General features: G+C 36.9%; 1 protein-coding gene across 2 annotated transcripts in view; it reads left to right on the top strand.

Moving 5' to 3' along the window:
• LOC138325683 (potassium voltage-gated channel subfamily B member 1-like) overlaps positions 1–20,873 on the top strand; it is a 187,103-nt gene that overhangs the window by 128,157 nt on the left and 38,073 nt on the right. Inside the window, exons 1-2 of one of the 2 annotated variants that reach the window (XM_069271504.1) lie at positions 1,924–2,709; positions 8,588–9,497. In XM_069271504.1, coding sequence (XP_069127605.1) covers positions 2,615–2,709; positions 8,588–9,497 — 1,005 coding nt within the window. In that variant the 5' untranslated portion in view covers positions 1,924–2,614. Of the gene's footprint in view, positions 1–1,923; positions 2,710–8,587; positions 9,498–20,873 lie in introns of those variants that run through there. The other variant, XM_069271503.1, reaches the window with a different exon arrangement.

The raw sequence follows: 20,873 nt of genomic DNA on the forward strand, positions 1-20,873 counted from the left end.
CAGGAAAATGTCATTTGTTGAATTCCCAGTCTTTGTATAGCGAAGCCTTATACATCTCCACTTGTAAATGTTTTATTAGTGGCCAAGAGCTGTAAAGAACCATTGTGTGATAAGAAATTTGTACCAGTCTCCAAAACCATTTACTTGTCTCGCCTTTGTGACGGAGGCGTTGTAGCACAAGCGATGTCAAAGCCGCGCGTAAGCGTCTGAAAAGTCGTTCCAGGTTCTCTGGTCTACACTTACCAGCCATATCGTAGAACATATTTCTAAAGGCTAGATCTGGATGGATCTCTGGCCTCTACTTACCAGTCACATTGTAGGCGAGATCTCTTTAGGCTGATCTTGAAGGATATCTTGCCTAAACTTACCAACACATTGTAGGCAAGATCTCTTAGGGCTAGATCTTGATGGATCTCTGGCCTCTACTAACCAGCCAAATTGTAGGCGAGATCTCTTTATGCTGATCTTGAAGGATATTTAGCCTAAACTTACCAACCACATTGTAGGCAAGATCTCTTCAGGCTAGATCTGAATGGATCTCTGATCTATACTTACCAGACAAGTTACATTGTAGGCAAATTCTCTTTAGGCTAAATCGTAAAGGATCATCTCTGACCCACACTTACCAACCACATTGCAGGCGAGATCTCTTTAGGCTAGATCTGGAAGGATTTCTGGCCTACACTAACCAGGCAAGTTACTTTGTAGGAGAGATCTCTGGAGGCTAAGATGACTAGGTGAGATCTCTATATATTTCTGGCCTGCACCATTTCATAGATTTGAACTAAAAGGAACTATGGCCTACACTTACCGGCCAAGTTACATTGTAGGCGTGATCTTATGTATTTCCTTTAGGTTATCATGGTCTGCACTAACCCATACCGTAAGGCTAGCTTTATCAAGATTTCTGGCCTACACATATACGCCTAGTTGACGAGATCTCTTATGGTTCTGGCCTACACTATTCCAAAGATTTAGACCGGATCTGGAAGGATCTCCGGCCTACTATGACCAATGGATTAATCGGGATTTCCGTCCAATACTAAACCATATCATACAGAATTAAAATAAAACGGCTTAATTATGCTAGAACTTAGAATCATGACCTTGTAAAGGTTAGCTCTAACAAAAAATTTTCCCGTCATTTATCATTCAGCTACCATCAATGATTTGTCTGATATATAAAAAATTTGTCTCTTTTTGTCACTGGAACATTCTAATCCTAGCCATTTCCTTTCAAAACTGATTTATGCTAATAATATAGCACAGGGTTTATCACAATTATCCTAGATATAGTTACAAGATAGAGATTTGATACGGGAATCCATTTCCTTTGTGGAGAGAATCTCGTCTGCTCCCCTAGGAATTCCCGCCTTTTTCTGTTACTCACTCCTCTCTGGCTTTCGTGAATACGATTGGACGACTCTTTATTAACGACGTCTTTGGAAATTTGTGTCGATTCCAGTCAAGCAAGCCCGGCACTGGAAGCTTGTTGTGTTCGGTGATAATCTGACGCTCCTAGTTAAACCTGGATGTTTGCAACAGTCCGTGTGATAAGTAGCTCACCTAATGCGATCTGTCGTAGACATTAGTGGGGATAATCTATCAATGAGCTACGCCTTGTATGCTCTGTCAGACGGTCAACGATGTACCGTTGTTAATGTGGACTTGTTACGTACCGGACATAATTTCTGTCGTGCAAAATTGTATATGTCGTCTTAGACTTTAGAGGAAGTGGAACCAGCGTACGTGAGAACACTCGGAATTTATCGTAAGCGAGCTGACTTTTTTTTAAAGTGAGCTGGCTAGCAGGTACACGCTGACGAGCCCGCTTAGCCCCGTTGTGTGACAAGGTACGCTGTGTGTTCTTGCGGCACCAGTGTCGCCTTCACATGTTCAGCGGATCGATATACTAACGACTGGAGCAGACCCGGGAAACTGCCATAGGTCATTTCCACCACAGGTTCAATTGTCAACCACGCAAACCGTTAGACCCGACGACGCTCTGTTTGTCAATGGGAATTGGGATTTGAGGCGAGAATAGCCTGGCTTTAAGCTTTGCTATCTACTAGTGTCGTGTTGTCGTCAGCATCACACCAGAACCAAGTCACATGACACGCATTCGCCATCATGATGTTGATTATGCCGTAATGTGACTCGACGCCACACCGACAGTACTGGGTACAATGTACATAAGGAGAGGTACGGAACTCCACCTGTCGTTATGGTGTTAGAAAGTAACCAGCTCTACCCGGGAGCCAAGTTAACAAGGTGACAACAACAAAACACTCGGAAATTGTTTATTCATGATTTATTCTTGTGCTGGATTCATAAAGTTTTAGATTAGATATCACGTGATTTATCTATAAGTTGATTGATTGGTTGATTAATTAGACTTTCATATCATACTAATTATATTGTCACTGATTTTAAAGTGTTACTGTTGACGCGCTTGGCTTGGAATTTTTATGAAATAATTACGCCCGGAAGTTGTCGTTTTGTGGTGATATTGGCACCACTGGAGCTATATGTGTGTTTTCATGTGACAGACCTGTAGTGCTATATATGGTGGTGGTAGTGGTGGCGACGTTTCCTACCACGATATGGGGGTGGCATGGACACGCAGTTGTCTGTCCCCCCTCATTCCCTCACGATCGCTTTAACCTCCATTCCGATGTTGCACGTAGGAACTGCGGCAGTTGCTGATGGGTATGTGTGTTGCTTGTCTTGTCCACCTTCAAATGTTGTATGCCAAATATATATATATATATATAATGTCCTTATATTCACTTAGGCCTAACGTATCTATCAGTATAGAGTTTGCATTGCAATATTTATGTTGAATTTACATATCTAATTATGCACAGAGCAGCATTGTATTTTATGTTGAAGCCATTCAAATAGGCACCAAATAGCGGCTATTATGATATGTTAGCCTTTTTATAGATATATGCATTTGAATAAGTCAATATATTCTGTGTCAGCATATTGCTATAGCTGGGTGACGCTAGGTAACGGAATTGTGTCGTCAAACACTGGCGTTAAAATATGTATCTTCGTGTGACAGATTCTGAGAAAGAGGCTCCTGTCATCGTATATACTCTTAAAGCTTGAAAGCACGCAAGGACGCAGACATATATGTCAGTATCAGGAAAATACCTACGTAGCTTCTGAAATCTTCGTGAACTAGTTTTTGGTTGAAAATAACATATTTAAACAAAATGGCAAATTGTAACTACAGTTAATGATAGCATAAAGGTTCCAATTTTTTTAACTGTAGTTACTAGTCAGCTAAAAAACTAACTTATAACCATAGCTGCTGATGAAACTACGACGCCAAATGTAACTACTTACAATTTATACTTGCGTAAAGACACAAAAATGAAACAACATTTGCTGATCAAATAAAAATACCAAATAAAAGCTATAGTTACTGATCGAGGAAAGACAAGATGTTATTACTAGTTTCTGAGCAACTATCGACTTCAGTTATTTGTCAAGTGATTTCATCATATAATAAATATTTTACTGGTCAAATAAAGACATTAATTAACCCACAGCAAGTTCCAATTCTTATAGATAAACAATTTTGTTTTGTTGATGTTAGTTTAAAGGTCCAGAAGAAATCCCACTAGTAGTTGTTTATGTTTATGTACTTTAGTAACAGTTGGTGTCTGTAGCATATTAATGTCAGTTACAGTCTAAATACATAGGAATAACTTACTGTGACGTAGTTAACGTAAGGGGGTTGACTATGCAAAAACTGGTTAAATACTAATTTACAGTTAATTTACTATAGTAGCTGAGTTCATATCGAAAATAACTAATAAACTACGTGCATAGTATCTAGTTACGTAACGAGCAAGTTAAATATAGTAATTAGTAATTAAGGAGGGACATATATTAAGTAATTAAGATCATTCACTGATATATACGTAGGGAAATACAGTAACTAACTACAGTATGTAACTATAATTACTGATTATGGCATTAGATATAGGCATACGTTAATCAGCGACGTATAAAGTAACTGATTATGTAATCAGTAGTAACAAAATAATTACGTACAATTATAGATCACGTATGATGTTCACTAATTAGATAGAGATAATGATTATATAAGGGAGGATATTAACTGATTAACTTATCCTGTATATCTAAGATTACAACAAGAAATGGGTTTAAATCACAAATTAAACTAATTATGACTAATCACTGATCATGTTAGTAAGTAATATTATTAACTAAATAATGATACGGCTATGTTGCGTAGGGGAGCGCAACCATTAACTAAATGATACCGTTACTAGTCAATTAATTGTTCTAGAAAATGTGTATTTTTTCATATTCCGAAATAATAATTATGAAGGCAACAGTAACCATGGAACAACAATTAATCGATTACTTCACAATGATTCCCTGTACAGCCTGAATCTCTATAATCTTATTTTTCTGATGATACATTTATCCTCCAATTTTTAAGCTGAGATACCCCCCTCTGGTAAGCTATGTTATCCGCTACTAACACTTATTTATCAACCTGTTACCTTAGATCAATGCACACCTTGCACCGCCGATGTTGATTTAGCAGTAGAGCTATATACCCATTGTTCACAGATTGTCTTTATGATTGGTGAAGTCACTGTATATGATATTTAAATGACACATTCTTTTTCAGATACACCAATGCATGCGTTTTCCTAATTTCATCAAACAAACCACATTTATCACATTTGGCTTTAATTATTATTTGCATGCGGCATATTATATCCTCTATTCGATAAACAGTTCCTTTTACAAAAGCCTTGTCGTCTTGGTCTTTGAATATCAAACTCTAATCTAGAAATAATCATAAGCCAAAAAGTAAACTAAATAGACTTTTCAACTATCAACCGACTTATACCAGGGTACAATAAACCCTAGGACTTTTAGAAAATTATAAAGTATTTAGATTTGTACTATTATGTTGAATTCTTACAAAATGTATCTTTCGACAGCGATAAACATAAAAATCATGATAAAAGCAATAATCTATTCAATGACTGGATGATACAGTTGCATATTTCAATAAAAGTTAGCTATAACTTTGTAACACAGTTTAAATTTCCTAACACATTGTTATACCACCGATGGACACAGAAATGTTCTTACACCTAAAGAGCGAAGAATGTGGCACGTTTGTAAAAGTTACTTTAAATATCTATGATAGAATCATCGAAATTTTCAGAAAAGAAAGCCATAATTACACATAACAGTAAATAGGGTTTAGTATATGATTTTATTATTCTTAATGCGCGTTCAGTGATGCCCAGTAAGATCCAACATGAAATTGTGACGTCAATGATTATTCTAATAAACTGTTACGCTGACGGATTGAGAGAATTCCGGCTAAATTGTCATAATTGAGATGAGTTTTAGGATGAACAGTAGTCATGACCGCTATCGATTTTACCAGACCTGAAGCCAAATCTGTGCAGGGTTCCTGGGATCAGAGCCAGGACTGGGTATACTTGATGAAAATCTTCTCTGTTGCGTATTGGTTATTTACTTAAACACGTCAGGCGAAGTTCGATCGAAAGATTTTTTTTCAGTTTTATTGACAAGCAATTGACATACTTTTTCATCAAACATGAATACCACAAGTTGATATTCTATTACATGGAAAATTAAATAAAAAAAAGTTGAACTTTCTTAAATAAATCGATAAAGTCGATTGTGTTATGTCATATTCAAGTGTTTTCCTTTTTATTATGTTTATATGAATCAACATTGCTTGTTACAAGAATTTGTTTTGACTTGGAAGTTTATGTGAATATCAAATCTATAACGAAATTTGATTAAATGTTCCTGGCCTGTTCGTTGATTTATTTACCTCCTTTTCATGTGTTTTACGTAGACTATGTAACAGCTGTTTTAAGCAGATTGCTTATAACAAGACGTTGTGGCTAATAAAGCTTCTTCACATTACACAAAATATAAACAAAAACACAAAAGCAAATGAAAAAAAAGAAAGAAAAAGAGGAAAAATCACGTTATAAACCGTAGCATTTCGAATATAAATATGAATCAATATTTTTGTAGGTGTAAATCCATAACTTATATTGTCTTATAATTCACCCTAGTTCCACGAAATTATAAAAACAAAAAGGGACTCTTTTTTGTTTGAAATCATAACGCCGTAGTGTCAGCCAATCAGAAGTGACGTTACAAACGGGGACTTTATTATCAATATTATATTTGGACGCTACGGAATGAGTGCATATTTTTTTAACCCAGCGAAAATGCTTGTTGCAAGTTAATTAAATAATTGACCCATCACATAATGACCATTGCAGTATTCATCATAAACATTTTGTTGTTTATATAAGATATGGAATACTGACTTTACTACAAACAAACAAAAAATTAATTTGCTAATCCTTAAACGCTATTACATCTCCACTTTAAAACAATGATGTCCTATTCTGCGAATGTTTTTAGATCAGTGAAATGAGGTCATTATCAAATAAGCTATTTTTTTAACGAGAACTTTAACATAATTCCCTCCCGATGTTCTTTGATTGGCATGTTTTCAGAACTACAACCTTAAAATTATTTTTGTTTATGTGTTGGCATTAATTTGTGTTGTAACTGCCAAATGTTAATAATTTATAATTACAAATATTTGAATGAATTATTATCAAAGAGAGAAAATTATCTTAAGAAAAATGAAAACTTGGAACAACTATTTGGAAAAGGTCATACTTTTTTTCATTTTCCAAAATGTAATGATCATACGAAAAATAGTTTAGTGTAAGTGTTAATGCAATGAAAGTTTCCTTATTAGTGATAGTAAACGTATTGTAAGTATTTTGTTCTCAATTTTGTTTTTCATGTGTTTACTGATGACTTCGAGTAGAACACTAAGAAAATAATACCTGTAATATATCGATTTGATAGATGAAATATTTTCATTTATTGCCGTCCGCCATTTATAATATCCGTTGTGATTTGAATGCCCGTTTTCATTCCAGAATCGCACGAAAAATTCAAACATAGCCTTCTATACTGTACTTAAAGAAAACGGAAGAAAGCGCATTAATCTCTACCATGCCATTCCAAACGTTACAGCCGTTTCTTCAGTAATCACAGCATGCCGTTGGCCAAGTTTGTATGCTGACCGCATTACTCAGTTTTTAAAATTCGTCGTATATTCCTACGCACTGTAGATACATATATAAATACAGAATGACATTTACAAGCATGTATTAGTTAGTGCTATATTATATTTATGACATTCCCTGTAAAACTGTGGGCGTTTATATATCTATAACACAGATCGGTATGCAGTTTATTGCTGCAATATGATGGGGATGCATAAAAAATACATACAATATGTTACCGCAAAATAGTTCTCTTTATTGTTATTGTTTATTTACAAGGACGGATTCATTTTGCCTATCTTGCATCGTTATTAGTAGTGGTTTGATATTTAGACCAAAGCGACAATGCTAAATATCCCCTGCATGTTTGTATATTACTTGCATGTCGCGGAAGAAGACACAAGTACCACTCCCTATATCAACAGAAAACATATTACGTGTATGGGTTTAAAGCTTCTCGGGCAACTTTTACTCAATACAAACCTTCTCACATTGTGACGCAATAGGCAAAGATATCACACAAGGTATACTGTATTAGCTTTAGAAATTCTTGACAAACATCTAGATTTAGTTGCTTATAATGGGAAAGAAATTAACGTTATTTCAGTAAAACTGTGTATCAGAACCCGAAACGTCGTATTATAATTTGAATTATAAAAATTCACTAACTAGTACCAATATATAGTTATAGAGGTATTCCCGTTGCTGTAGTACTTATAGTATAATTATACAATAACACCTGCTTGCAAAGTGAAAGGATGATAACATAAATACGTTTCCCGAATTTTAATGGCGGTGATGAATTTATCTTGATAATTCTTCGGAGTAATTAAAGTACAAGGTCATGTTTAAATTTAGAGGTAACTTCCCGTATTGTTTTGTTTCTTGCATGCAGCTTGTTCTCCTGACAGTGTTCCCCGCTCCAAACAACAGAATTCGTGCAGTCGTCAGTGACGTGGTTGTGGTGTCGTCATACGTGCAAATACGTCACAGTGTCCTATCAGGATAATTGGTTTTGACGTCACGAAGATTTGTGGACACTATGGCGTCATTCCTTTCTTTATGTCGTGGTTTTGTGTCCGTATCCCATTCTGAACTTTTTGTCAGTATGCCTATGACGTCATTTGGCATCTAAGTACTGTTTGTGACTCCATTGGTGAAGTGAACATTTGTAAATTCCCGAGCTTCCCTTTGTGTCTCTTGTGCAACCCACATGGTGATTTGTGAATAAATCTACGGTATACTGCTTATTTTGACAGTTCAACTTATGACATTGACCTTGTGACCTTTGACAAAATAGAGACAACAAATGATGCATTAAATGAAAATATTGAACTTTTCTCATTTTTTCTCTTGCTTTTTATATCACTTTTTTTCCTTTTTTCACGAACATTTGAAAAATTCTAGCATGAAATAATAACTTTTAAAATGTTTATAAATCACAGCTCGGGGTCAGGACAGGCTCGAGACAGCGATGCTGGACATTTAAGTTTGTCTTCCACGCGGGGAGCTGCGTTACGTCAGCAAGACAAACGCAAACGTGACTCTGTAGGGAGCAGTGAGAGATCCACACCCAAGGACTCCTCTACAAGTTCTGCTACTCGTAAGCTACGGGAGACGAGTGTTGGCAAACAAGAGGTAAAAATAGCGCCCAACCCTGTTAACAGTGGCGCTGCACTCCCAGTATATCCAGCAGGCGTTTCCACTACGACCTTCGAAAATGTATCCTCAGTGGTTCATCCCGCAGTGAATATGGGTGTTCAGGGGGAGGTAGAGCTGCAAAATACACAACAGCAGTTCAACCCGCGGTATTACTCCTCGGAGGCCAATGGATCTACGCCGGATTTTAATAGTATCATTAGAAACAAGCAAAACATGAAACGTGTAATCTTAAACGTTGGAGGGGTGAAGCATGAGGTTATGTGGCGTACCCTGGACCGTATGCCACATACCCGACTGGGTAAACTCCGGTCATGTAACACCCCGGAAAGTCTCCTGGAGATATGTGACGACTATTCGCTCGCAGAAAACGAATATTTCTTTGATCGACACCCGCGATCGTTTGCTTCCATTTTAAACTTCTATCGCACGGGTAAACTTCATTTAGTTGAGGAAATGTGTGTATTATCTTTTAGTGAGGACCTGGAATATTGGGGAGTTGATGAATTATACCTAGAATCGTGTTGTCAACATAAATATCACCAGAAAAAGGAGCATGTTTATGAGGAGATTCGAAAGGAGGCTGAAAGTCTACGTCAAAGAGACGAAGAAGATTTTGGTACAGGGGCTTTAGCCAAATGGCGTCAGAAAATATGGGATTTATTAGAAAAACCGACTACTTCGATGGCTGCGAGGGTAAGTATGAGTTTATCTTATTTTCTTTCGTTTATATTTCCTGATTGATTTCTGCACTATTTACATATAATCATAGATTTTCTATAATGTATTTTGGACTAAAAAGCTCGTGGAAAAAGAAGCGTGATGATATATGATCTATTTATGACAAGTTGTTAGATAACGTTATGCATACGTGTGTATAGATTTTCCACAGCTGTCTATCGTCTGTGTGCAACACAATACAGGAATAGCCTGCACGTGCATTTCCGAATCGGGTGTTTCTTGAGTGGCTCCGGGCTCTCTCCATCCGCGTACACGTTAGTTTCCACATGTGTACTTAGATCTCTCACTAAGTCACCAAAGCATTGTTATCTTGATCCATGATAAAAAAACTAAGACCCATCAAACTCAATTTGTAGAGACATTTTGATAAATGTTTAAAATTGTTCGCAATTATGATAATTGTTTATCAATATGCGCCATGCATGCTGTACAAAATATGTCAAACGAATCTTTAACACGGCATTAATCACATTAACAATTTATACACATGTAGATGTTATTCATTTGTTTGTATGAGTGTAAGGGCCTAGTAAACGCCGTGTGTAAAGTATTGTTAGCTTCGTGTTGCAGTTTCAAAAAAAGTGCGACTCATTCAAACTCAGCTTCATAGATATTCCATGATGTTTTGTTTACTATATATCACGTTATACTTATAGCAATAAAATCACATAAATTTCGTATTTATGTGTAAAGTATGTGTTAATTTGAACGTAAGGGCCCTGTAAATGTAAAGGGATATCACACAGTCATTACCGATTTATATCATTAGGTGATACTGACATGCACCGCGTGACGCTTAGCACGCGCGCGCGCTGGGGATATGGGATCGTATCGTATACAAACAAAGCGTACTGGTCCCTAAAGCTATCCAGTTAGATCCAATATATAACAGATCTGTTCCGTTATTTCCAGGAGTAAATCTTTACACTTTGTTGTCAATAACAAACCATTGTCAATAACAAACCATTGCTTACACTGAAGATACAATTTGCAGACCTAGTACAGAATTGCAATCTCATTAAGATCTAGGCCTATTCCATTGTTGTTTGCTTTAATTGGTTTACGGAATTGACATATTATAGTCTTCTTCGCAAATTGTTTCCAAAGTGATATCATAGTTCCAACTAGGTTATTGATTTTATACCCGGTTGTAATGTACATGTAACTTCATACCGGATCAATTAAGCGAGTGCAATATTTAGTTATGTTTATGCAATGTATGAAACTTCTGGGCATAGTTAGCGTACTAGGTCAGAATAGTGCACGTGTGTTGTTTACTCGCTCAGCGGAATGGCCGTTAGACACGTTTAATTGACAAACCGACTCTTCGCCTGGAAATGGCATCAACATACACCGAGGTATTTTAATGAACCGCTTTTGATATACACGATAGTCTAGTGAAAGCGTGCGTTCACATTTAAGTGTGTTATCGATACCACTGTGCTTGCAACAGCTGTGCGCGCGTGCGTGGGCGGGAATCGCGAGCGAGTAAACAGCTTCCAATATTGCCTCCCCAGTATAATATCTCTTCTAATGGCCGATATAAATTCATTTGATTCAATTTCGTCTGTTGAATGTGTCCGCAGTTAGTATTTGTTTATCAGTAAACAAGGTTAAGTAAACTAATTACAGCTACATTCATCTCCTCTCAATGTCGTATCTGGACGGACATCTCGTAATTGGATGATTTAGTCCCCATATGTGGGCTTTCAGAGTAGATCGATAGAGGATTGATATAATGGCTGGACCATTACACCAACTATTACATGTTGCATACTGTTCAGGCAGTTTTCCCGCCGTAGAACTGATGTAGGTCGTCTGCTTCCTGACCTTCGACGTGCCAAGTCCCGTCATTCAATATTGTCGTTTTCTTCACGGTAGCGTCCGTCAGCCATCGACCGGAATCATAAACAGTAACTAAACGTCACATCACAGAAAACGTTTTATTCATAAAGATACTAATTAATTTCTGAAACTAATTATTAACTAGGATCAAAACTATGGTGACTATCATAAACGTTCTCTTAGCCAGAAGACCAAAACCTATTACGTTTACGAAAGAAAACCCTATGATTTCATTCACATTGATCAGATGACTAAAAGACAAAAGAAGATTCCCGAGTCAGACGACTGGATGTTAATATTTCCATAGAAAAGACATATACCCTGAGAAGGCTAGTGGTAGTTTTTATATTACATGGATCAGAACATTGAAACTAATCGTCTGATCTATGTATTGATTAGTCAGCTTCAGTAGGGGATACTCTGGTGACATAAGGTTGACGGATTTAAACATATTTAACATATTCCATACCAATCCAGTTTTATAACGTTATCCTAAACCAATCCGGCAGCTAGAATACATTGTGCAATGATATGTAACAGGGTGCAGGATTTACACTAAATTTACTACCTGCCTCTGCCAGGGATCGAACTCGGGACCTCTGGATTACTAGTCTGACGCTCAACCGATCGAGCTGAAGAGAAGTTCTCTCTAACCGAGCGATATATTGCGGCTAATATTGACCAGGGTGACATACTCCCACTCCAGGAATCAACTCGTCTTCGAGTTTCCAGGGGTCACAACGATTCCTTCGCAGGTATCGTGAAGTATCATTCCCGAGTGCCTACATGGGCGCCAATGTGACAGGGTGCAGGATTTACGATAAATTTAATACCTGTCTCTGCCAGGGATCGAACTCGGGACCTCTGGATTACTAGTCTGACGCTCAACCGATCGAGCTAAAGAGAAGTTCTCTCTAACCGAGCGATATATTGCGGCTAGTATTGACCAGGGTTACAGATATGTAGCTCCATTTTTTCCATGCGGTCCTAAAATTAACATTGTCCTAAAAAAGAAGGTAAACACGATAGTTGTAGTAAAATACGGTAAGCAGAATGGCTTAATTTTACAAAATTATGCAAAAAAAAATATCCGATAAATAATAGAGCTTTATTTTACAGCATTGTCCTAAAGCATCCGTTAAACAGAACAGCTTTATCTAACAACATTGTCATAAAGAAATCCAGTAAACAGAACATCTTTATCTTACAACATTGTCTTAAACAAATCTAGTTAACAGAACAGCTTTATCTTACAACATTGTCATAAACAAATCCAGTAAAAAGAACAGCTTTATCTTGCAATATTGCCAATGACTAATTTGTCATTAACAAATCCAGTAAATAGAACAGCTTTATCTTACAAGATTGTCACAAACAAATCCAGTAAAATAATAACTTTATCTAAGAACATTTTCATAAACAAATCCAGTAAACAGAACAGCTTTATTTTACAACATTGTCATAAACAAATCCAGTAAAAAGAACAGCTAAATCATTAATCCATGATTTACATTTCAGTGTAAATCGATTATTGTGACACCTGGTGGATTTATTTGTGTAGACTTGGCAATGCAATAATGTATAATTCTACTTTATGTTATCCTTATAAAGTTCAATATATCGTGAGTCAAGCTGAAATGGTATACCACAGTTTACCTTAAATATCATCTTATAAGTCGTTTTATAACATTACAACAAAAAATTTATCACAAAACTTGAATCTGAAACAGTTAGTTTAGGTATATAGTAGAGGATTAATCCTTCGAACCCGTTGAAGATAGATTGTGACATTTATCTTAATATACTCTCGGATATACCCTGTGGCCTGTTATTTTCGCGGGTTGATATTTTCACGGTTTCGCGGGATATTGCTATGGTCGCGAAATTTGACACTCAAAAAAATTGATTGGACGTGAAGTATACCTTTTCAGCCTAATCACGAAATTCTAAAACCACTAAAATTAAATTAATGAAAATAACCAGCTTAATGGTGTTAAATGTACTGTTATACTACTAAATTTGTTCAGATGGATCTATAATACATGAGTACAGTGTAAGTCATTTTACACTGTTCCACGTTGAACCACAAATCAAGGTCTAAAATTATACATAAAAGAGGGTACGCCAAGGTAACGCCTTTAGTGTATCGTTTTTACGAATAATAATGAACGCGATAGAATACGTAGATATATGTAAATATTAAGTAAATATCAATTCATTGTAAGTTAGTCATCTAAGGTGATTTAATTTGCAAATATTGTTTACATTGATAAATTTTGTAATATTTGATTAAGTCTTTAATTCAAGATATATGTTAACAATTACACTATTGTAATGTGATGGCGGCGGGCGGATTAAAACTAAGTGTGTAACATCTTTGTTGAATGTCGCGTACTGCAACACCTATATGTTACCGATGATTAAAGTATTCATATCCGAGACATGTAGATAGCATGACCCTTTATACACAAAACCAATCGATGCCCGAGCACCGAGCGCAGGGTTACAATGCATTTTCCCAATCAATATAGATTAAAAACAATATACGTATTCTATGCACAGTGTAATTGTATACACACTGCCGCCCGTGGGTTGTAAATAGTTGTAAAAGTCGCGGATATATAGATCGAACAATATTATCGATTTTACAAAATAACATGTCACGTGATCGACAATCTCAAATTAATTTGGTTGTTTGATTCTCGTGACGGTGATCGCGCTGAGAGGCTGCCCATTATCCCAGTTAGTTTCCACATGGATATCAAGCTTAAATCTCTAACGTTACGGCAGCCCACCATTATCGCCATTCATCGTGTATAGCTATCGCCCACAGAATGAAAATGTTATTCAGCTTAATGCGAAATCGATTTAGAATTAAGGGAAATAAAACGATGTTCACTCTGTAATTGGTATACAGGCTGTTTGTTTATATTTCAATCAAGAAAAATCCTTCGTGTAGTTATTTATATCTTTATATGTATACTTATATACTTATTGAAGAAAACCTGTTCAATAATGAGATTATATCATCCATAACTGACTTGATAATATCTAACAAAAATGAAAGATACTGTGTTTTATTTCTGGAGGAAGTAACCATTCCTTCTTGTCCTTGACCTCAGTGTAATGTAGATCGGTGGCATGTCCTTTTCACTAATCAGGCATTAGGATTGTAAAACTATATTTTTCAGTTAAGAAACGTTCCAGTGTTCCGTTCGTGGATGTGGCCTTCAACAATACACTTAAGCTTTCATTAATGATACCCAGCAGCCATCCCGCATTGTCTTCAAAAACGTTGTACCTTCGAATAGTCGTTTCAAAATTGTTCTCAATGCAGGCGATCAGCCCGCAAAATTTATTCATCACCACGTGTCTTGCACACCCACAACTAAATATCACCAATGCATAATAGTTTCCTTCATTTGACATCACAAGGTAATCTCTCCCACATGTAGGGATCGCAATGAACCATGGGAGACATTTGATCGCCGGGGCATTATATGACAATGTGCTTCTTTGCATTCGATGACAGTGCCTTCTTTGCATTAGATGACAGTGCCTTCTTTGCAATCGATGACAGTGCCTTCTTTGCATTAGATGACAGTGCCTTCTTTGCATTAGATGACAGTGCCTTCTTTGCATTTGATGACAGTGCCTTCTTTGCATTAGATGACAGTGCATTCTTTGCTGTAGATGACAGTGCCTTTCTTTGCATTAAATGACAGTGCCTTTCTTTGCATTAAATGACAGTGCCCTTCTTTGCATTAGATGGCAGTGCATTTCTTTGCAGTAGATGACAGTGCCTTTCTTTGCATTAAATGACAGTGCCTTCTTTGCATTAGATGACAATGCCTTCTTTGCAGTAGATGACAGTGCCCTTTTTGCATTAGATGACAGTGCCTTCTTTGCATTAGATGATAGTGCCATTCTTTGCATTAGATGACAGTGCCTTTCTTTGCATTAGATGACAGTGCCTTCTTTGAACTATATGACAGTGCCTTCTTTTCATTAGATGACAATGCCTTCTTTGCAGTAGATGACAGTGCCCTTTTTGCATTAGATGACAGTGCCTTCTTTGCAGTAGATGACGGTGCCCTTCTTTGCATTAGATGACTGTGCCCTTCTTTGCATTAGATGATAGTGCCCTTCTTTGCATTAGATGTCAGTGCCTTCTTTGCATTAGATGACAGTGCCTTTCTTTGCATTAGATGACAGTGCCTTCTTTGAACTATATGACAGTGCCTTCTTTGCATTAGATGACAGTGCCTTCTTTGCATTCGATGACAGTGCCTTCTTTGCAGTAGATGACAGTGCCATTCTATGCATTATATGACAGTGCCCTTCTTTGCATTAGGTGACAGTGCCTACTTTGCAGTAAATGACAGTGCCTTCTTTGCATTAGATGACACTGCCTTCTTTGCAGTAGATAACATTACCCGTATTTGCACTTGATGACAGTGCCTTACTTTGCATAAGATGACAGTGCTTTTTTTTAAAAAAATAGATGACAGTGCCCTTCTTTGCAGTAGATGATAATGCCTTTCTTTGCTGTAGATGACAGTGCCCTTCTTTTCAGTAGATGGCAATGCCTTCCCGGCAGTAGATGACAGTGCCCTTCTTTGCATTAGACGACAGTGCCTTATTTGCAGTAGATGACAGTGCCTTTCTTTGCATTAGATGATAGTGCCCTTCTTTGCAGTAGATGACAGTGCCCTTCTTTGCATTAGATGACAGTGCTTTCTTTGCAGTAAATGACAGTGCCTTTTTTGCATTAGATTACAGTGCCTCCTTTGCATTATATGACAATGCCTTCTTTGCATTCGATGACAGTACCTTTCTTTGCAGTAGATGACAGTGCCTTTCTTTGCAGTAGATGACAGTGCCATTCTATGCATTATATGACAGTGCCCTTCTTTGCATTATGCGACAATGCCTTCTTTGCAGTAGATGACAGTGCCCTTCTTTGCATTTGATGGCAGTGCCTTATTCGCAGTAGATGACTGTGCATTCTTTGCAAAAGATGACAGTTCCTTTCTTTGAATTAGATGACAGTGCCTTTCTTTGCAGTAAGTTGATGACAGTGCCTTTCATTGCAGTAGATGACAATGCCTTTCTTCGCATTAGATGGCAGTGCCTTCCTTGAATTAGATGACAGTGCCTTTCTTTGCTTTAGATGATAGTGCCCTTCTTTGCAGTAGATGACAGTGCCCTTCTTTGCATTAGATGACAGTGCCTTCTTTGCAGTAAATGACAGTGCCTTTTTTGCATTAGATTACAGTGCCTCCTTTGCATTACATGATAATGCCTTCTTTGCATTAGATGACAGTGCCTTTCTTTTCATTAGATGAAAGTGCCTTTCTTTGCAAAACCGACACTTCATAAGCGTAGTCTTCATCGGTTTGTGGTAATCTGACGAAGACCTCTTTTGCTTTTGAGAGACAAGATCCTTCCATAACTAAAAGCTGTCAGATCCTTCCTCAACCAATATATTGTATGACGGACCATCTGCCAAGTGTTAAGAATCCCATCTTACACCCTGCCTGGACTTTCCCGTTAACTGACAAGCCAAGGACTCCACTCGAACACAACCTGGATTCCCCGAAGACTGGCGATTAGTCTGACACTACGATCTTACAGTTTACCAGGAGCTAGTGTCAGTATTAAGTCTATATTACTGGACTTGTTGGTGTCTTGGGGCGCATCACGTCAAGGGAGACAATCCCCCACTTATTAACTGTCAGTATTGGGAAGTCTGAAGTTGATATTTATCGACTATATTCGTCTGACCATCTGATAATTTATCGATTAGTGCCTCAGTATACTCTTTGCCTATCGTTTATATTTCCTTGTCATATTGCATTTCTATTTACTCAGTACCCGGTGCCACAACAGCGTCAACGAGTCAAACATCGTTGGATTATACCATTTTGTTCTCGCAATATAGCGGTTAATGGTACTTGCGTTATCAAATTTTCTTCCTCTCATCGAGTGTTTATTTGTACTTCAAATGGCAAATTTCATGAAAGGGCACTGCACCTGTGACATCTTTTTATCATCATAATGGTATTTCAATTAAATCCAGCAACCTTTGAAGGATGTGACAAATGAAGGTTTCCAATAGAGTTTGGTACCATTCTTGAGTGCGTTTGATACAAAAGAACAAATGATGAATCCAATAAGCCACTAGACGATTTAACAGATTTCGTTTGAAATACTATCACTAAGTCCTTTACCTATATGGAGATTTAGTGCATTTCCTGGTCATAAAGATACCTTAATGGTGCATGACGGGAGATCTAATGTAAAAGGACTTTTCACACTGTCGTTGAGACAATTGTAGTTGTATGAATATTTCATGTATTCCAGCCTGGGATCCGATGTTTCGGCTCTAGCAAGCGATATAGCAGCATGTTGCTTCTGTATTCTTTGTCACTGGTGATTTAAACAAAGTTGTTTTTCATTACGTTATGTCTGTACCAGATATGACCAAATTGCGTCTTAAGAAAATGGTTGTTACATCCACCCGATTTTGTTCAGTTCAAGATCAGATATGCATTACCTGATAGTAAGTATCATGTAAAATACTATTTCAAGTACAAAATGTATACGTCATAGATCCAATCATAATGGATGATGTCAAATATACGGTACCTCATGATTCCTGTACACAGTCATATCCGATATGGTTATTCCGGTATACACTACATGTATATTAGCAGTGAATCCGGTATGGAACTTCGCCTCAGGGCCCAACTGACTTTTTCGGCATGTTTAACACATAATTATTTTCTCTTGAGTACTGTGTTATCTTCTTTGGATAAATTGGCATTTCCGGTAAATATTTTGCTTCTCGAATAAAAATTGGATTATCAGCAAGAAATGATGTTCTCAGTATATTTAATTGCTTTGTCATATTATCGGGTATGGATTTTTGTAAACAATGCGATGTTCCCAGTTAATCATGTTGTGACGAGAGGCAGATCAATGCTTTAGCCTGGAGGTATCACTATCTTGTTGATGGAATCCGGACACATAAAAACAGGACAATAGCTGACCCGGACTCCATTGATCTGCTCCAATTACTCGAGGACCATGGAACGAAATCGTAATAAGACTGTAGCACGCAATCATGCACGCGCTCACGTGCTCCGTGCCTCAAATCTCGACTGATGGTAACACCAAACGACCGTTGAACGGCCGGGGAATGCCTCGACAAATCTATAGACTTTACGACAAATTATGATCGTCTTCGGTCGTAAACACAGCTTTATCATTACTGCGTTAACGTATATCTCCTTTCGTGCCAAACACCAATATCCCTTTTCCTTATCCCCAGAGTTGATACACAAATAGATTATTTGCTACTTAAGGATGTGTGATATCGTGTATCTCAAATGTATTTTATCACTGTGCCTTTTTGAACTGCAATGTATGGACTGGATGTTGGATATCAATGACGTAACAGTAATCTTTCCCGGAAACATGGTATCACGACGCTGTTGACAAAAATATTTATTTAAAGCTTTCATATAAATCATTACAGCTTATTTCTTAATCCCATTGTTTACTGTTTACACGAACGTGTAAACATAAATGACGTTTCTAATAGCGTCATCAATTAATGAATAGTGTTAAAGGCAAATTTCACGTTTTGCTGAAAAATATTTTTTGTTTATTATTCAAATAAAGTATCCCTGAACAAAACAACACCCTTGTTTACGCCATATGTTTTAACCAGTTAGGTATGAAATTCATTTTCTGGAATGTTATTGTACTTGCTGCAAGGAATATTGAACAAATACCAATCCAAATTGTTTCGCTTTCCTTCATCATATGTACTTACTATGTACTTTATTGTGCTGAAACAGAATGAACATATCTGTTAGTGCGCTGCACATTGCTGCCATGCACAGTCGCGAAAACGTCTGTTCTGGTAACTCATTATACTTAAAACACTCCCTCCATGTGTGTTGTGTGGTTTTCCAACATAAGTTAATTAATTGATTTCTTGATTTGTATGTTTAGCCATTGTTGTTTGCTGAACTAAATCTAGCCGCATCCTCACCTGTTTCCTGCCTATTGTCACAGTTGAATGGCAAGGCGTTGGTTTCTGACGTTAACGTATGGCTGTAATGACAGGTAGTATAAGAAAATATGGGGAAACATTAAAAATAACCGCATTTTAATCAACTAATTTTAATATGAGTAATAAAATTAATAATGATATATTTGACTACCTATATCTTAAATTACTACTGATTTGATGATTCATCGATGTCACTTGTAAATGCATGTCAAAACCAGGAAATTTTTGTTCCATAAAATACCGGATTGGTAGATTTTAATGTTATTAGGCCTAGTATTGGACTTTTGAAAAAGCAAGGTCATGTTTAGTGCTTATTGGGTTAAGCAGGTCATATTACTGCTTATTGAAACACGTGACTTATTTTGGTGTATACCAAGGACGTGGCATCTTTTAAGAGGGGATTATTAGCGATACATTGTCATAATTCAAGGCTTTTTAGGAATCAAGCTATTATTTAAGGTGTAATGAGTGCATGATACTTTTGTCCTATCGATAATTTAGAACACAAAGGTAACCGAGGGTAACAGACCATCTTTCGGGTAGGGAATGGGGGACGTTCTCAGGTTTTGTGAAAAAGGTTGAACTTATGACTACTAGCTTTAGATATATAGGGTGTGCGAGACATCAGCAACAGGCTATAGTGAAGGTGTGGACTAGGACTTACCTGTTGCCTAGACTTGCCTGTTGCCTAGACTTACCTGTTGCCTAGACTTGCCTGTCTCACAATTGATAAAGTAACAACAGGAAATAATTCCTTTTGTTGAGGATAATTGTTGTAACTTTGCTTGTTAATAGACCGGAAGGTGTATACTTTAATTTCGATTTATATTCGTCAAAGTCAACATGGCTTCTCAGAAAGAAAATCAATACCCTGATAAAGCGATAGTTAACAGAGATATGGCCGCCCAGTGTTTATATAGCGCTAGCCATTGCGGTATGGAACATTAATAGGTTAACTCAATTATGAAGCTAGGAAATAAATCCGGGTGTTTATAAACGACATAATTAGTTCACGTTTTATGCTGATCGAACTGATAAAATAGTTATATTGTCTTTTATGTTACCTACTTGGTTCGTATCGATTGTCTTGTAGAGTAGTATATCTACGATTTTCCCAGTACCGTTGTCATTATTGTGTGGGTTGAATATGAAATATGATGTTTTTATTGAAAACTTCATTACTGATTTATTAATTGTCAATAGAATCCCCATGACTAAAATGAATGATGTAGTAGCAAAATTATTAAATAATAAATACTTTTTGGGGGAAATGAAATAGATGACTATTAAAAATGTTATAGTTATCATCAATTTGCATGCACCTCATTGTTGCTTGTAACAATATGGAGCAACAGTTTCCAATTCTCCTTCATAGGCATGCCAACAACATTTGCATCGGT

Source organism: Argopecten irradians, chromosome 6 (assembly GCF_041381155.1).
Source record: "Argopecten irradians isolate NY chromosome 6, Ai_NY, whole genome shotgun sequence".
Lineage (NCBI taxonomy): Eukaryota > Metazoa > Mollusca > Bivalvia > Pectinida > Pectinidae > Argopecten > Argopecten irradians.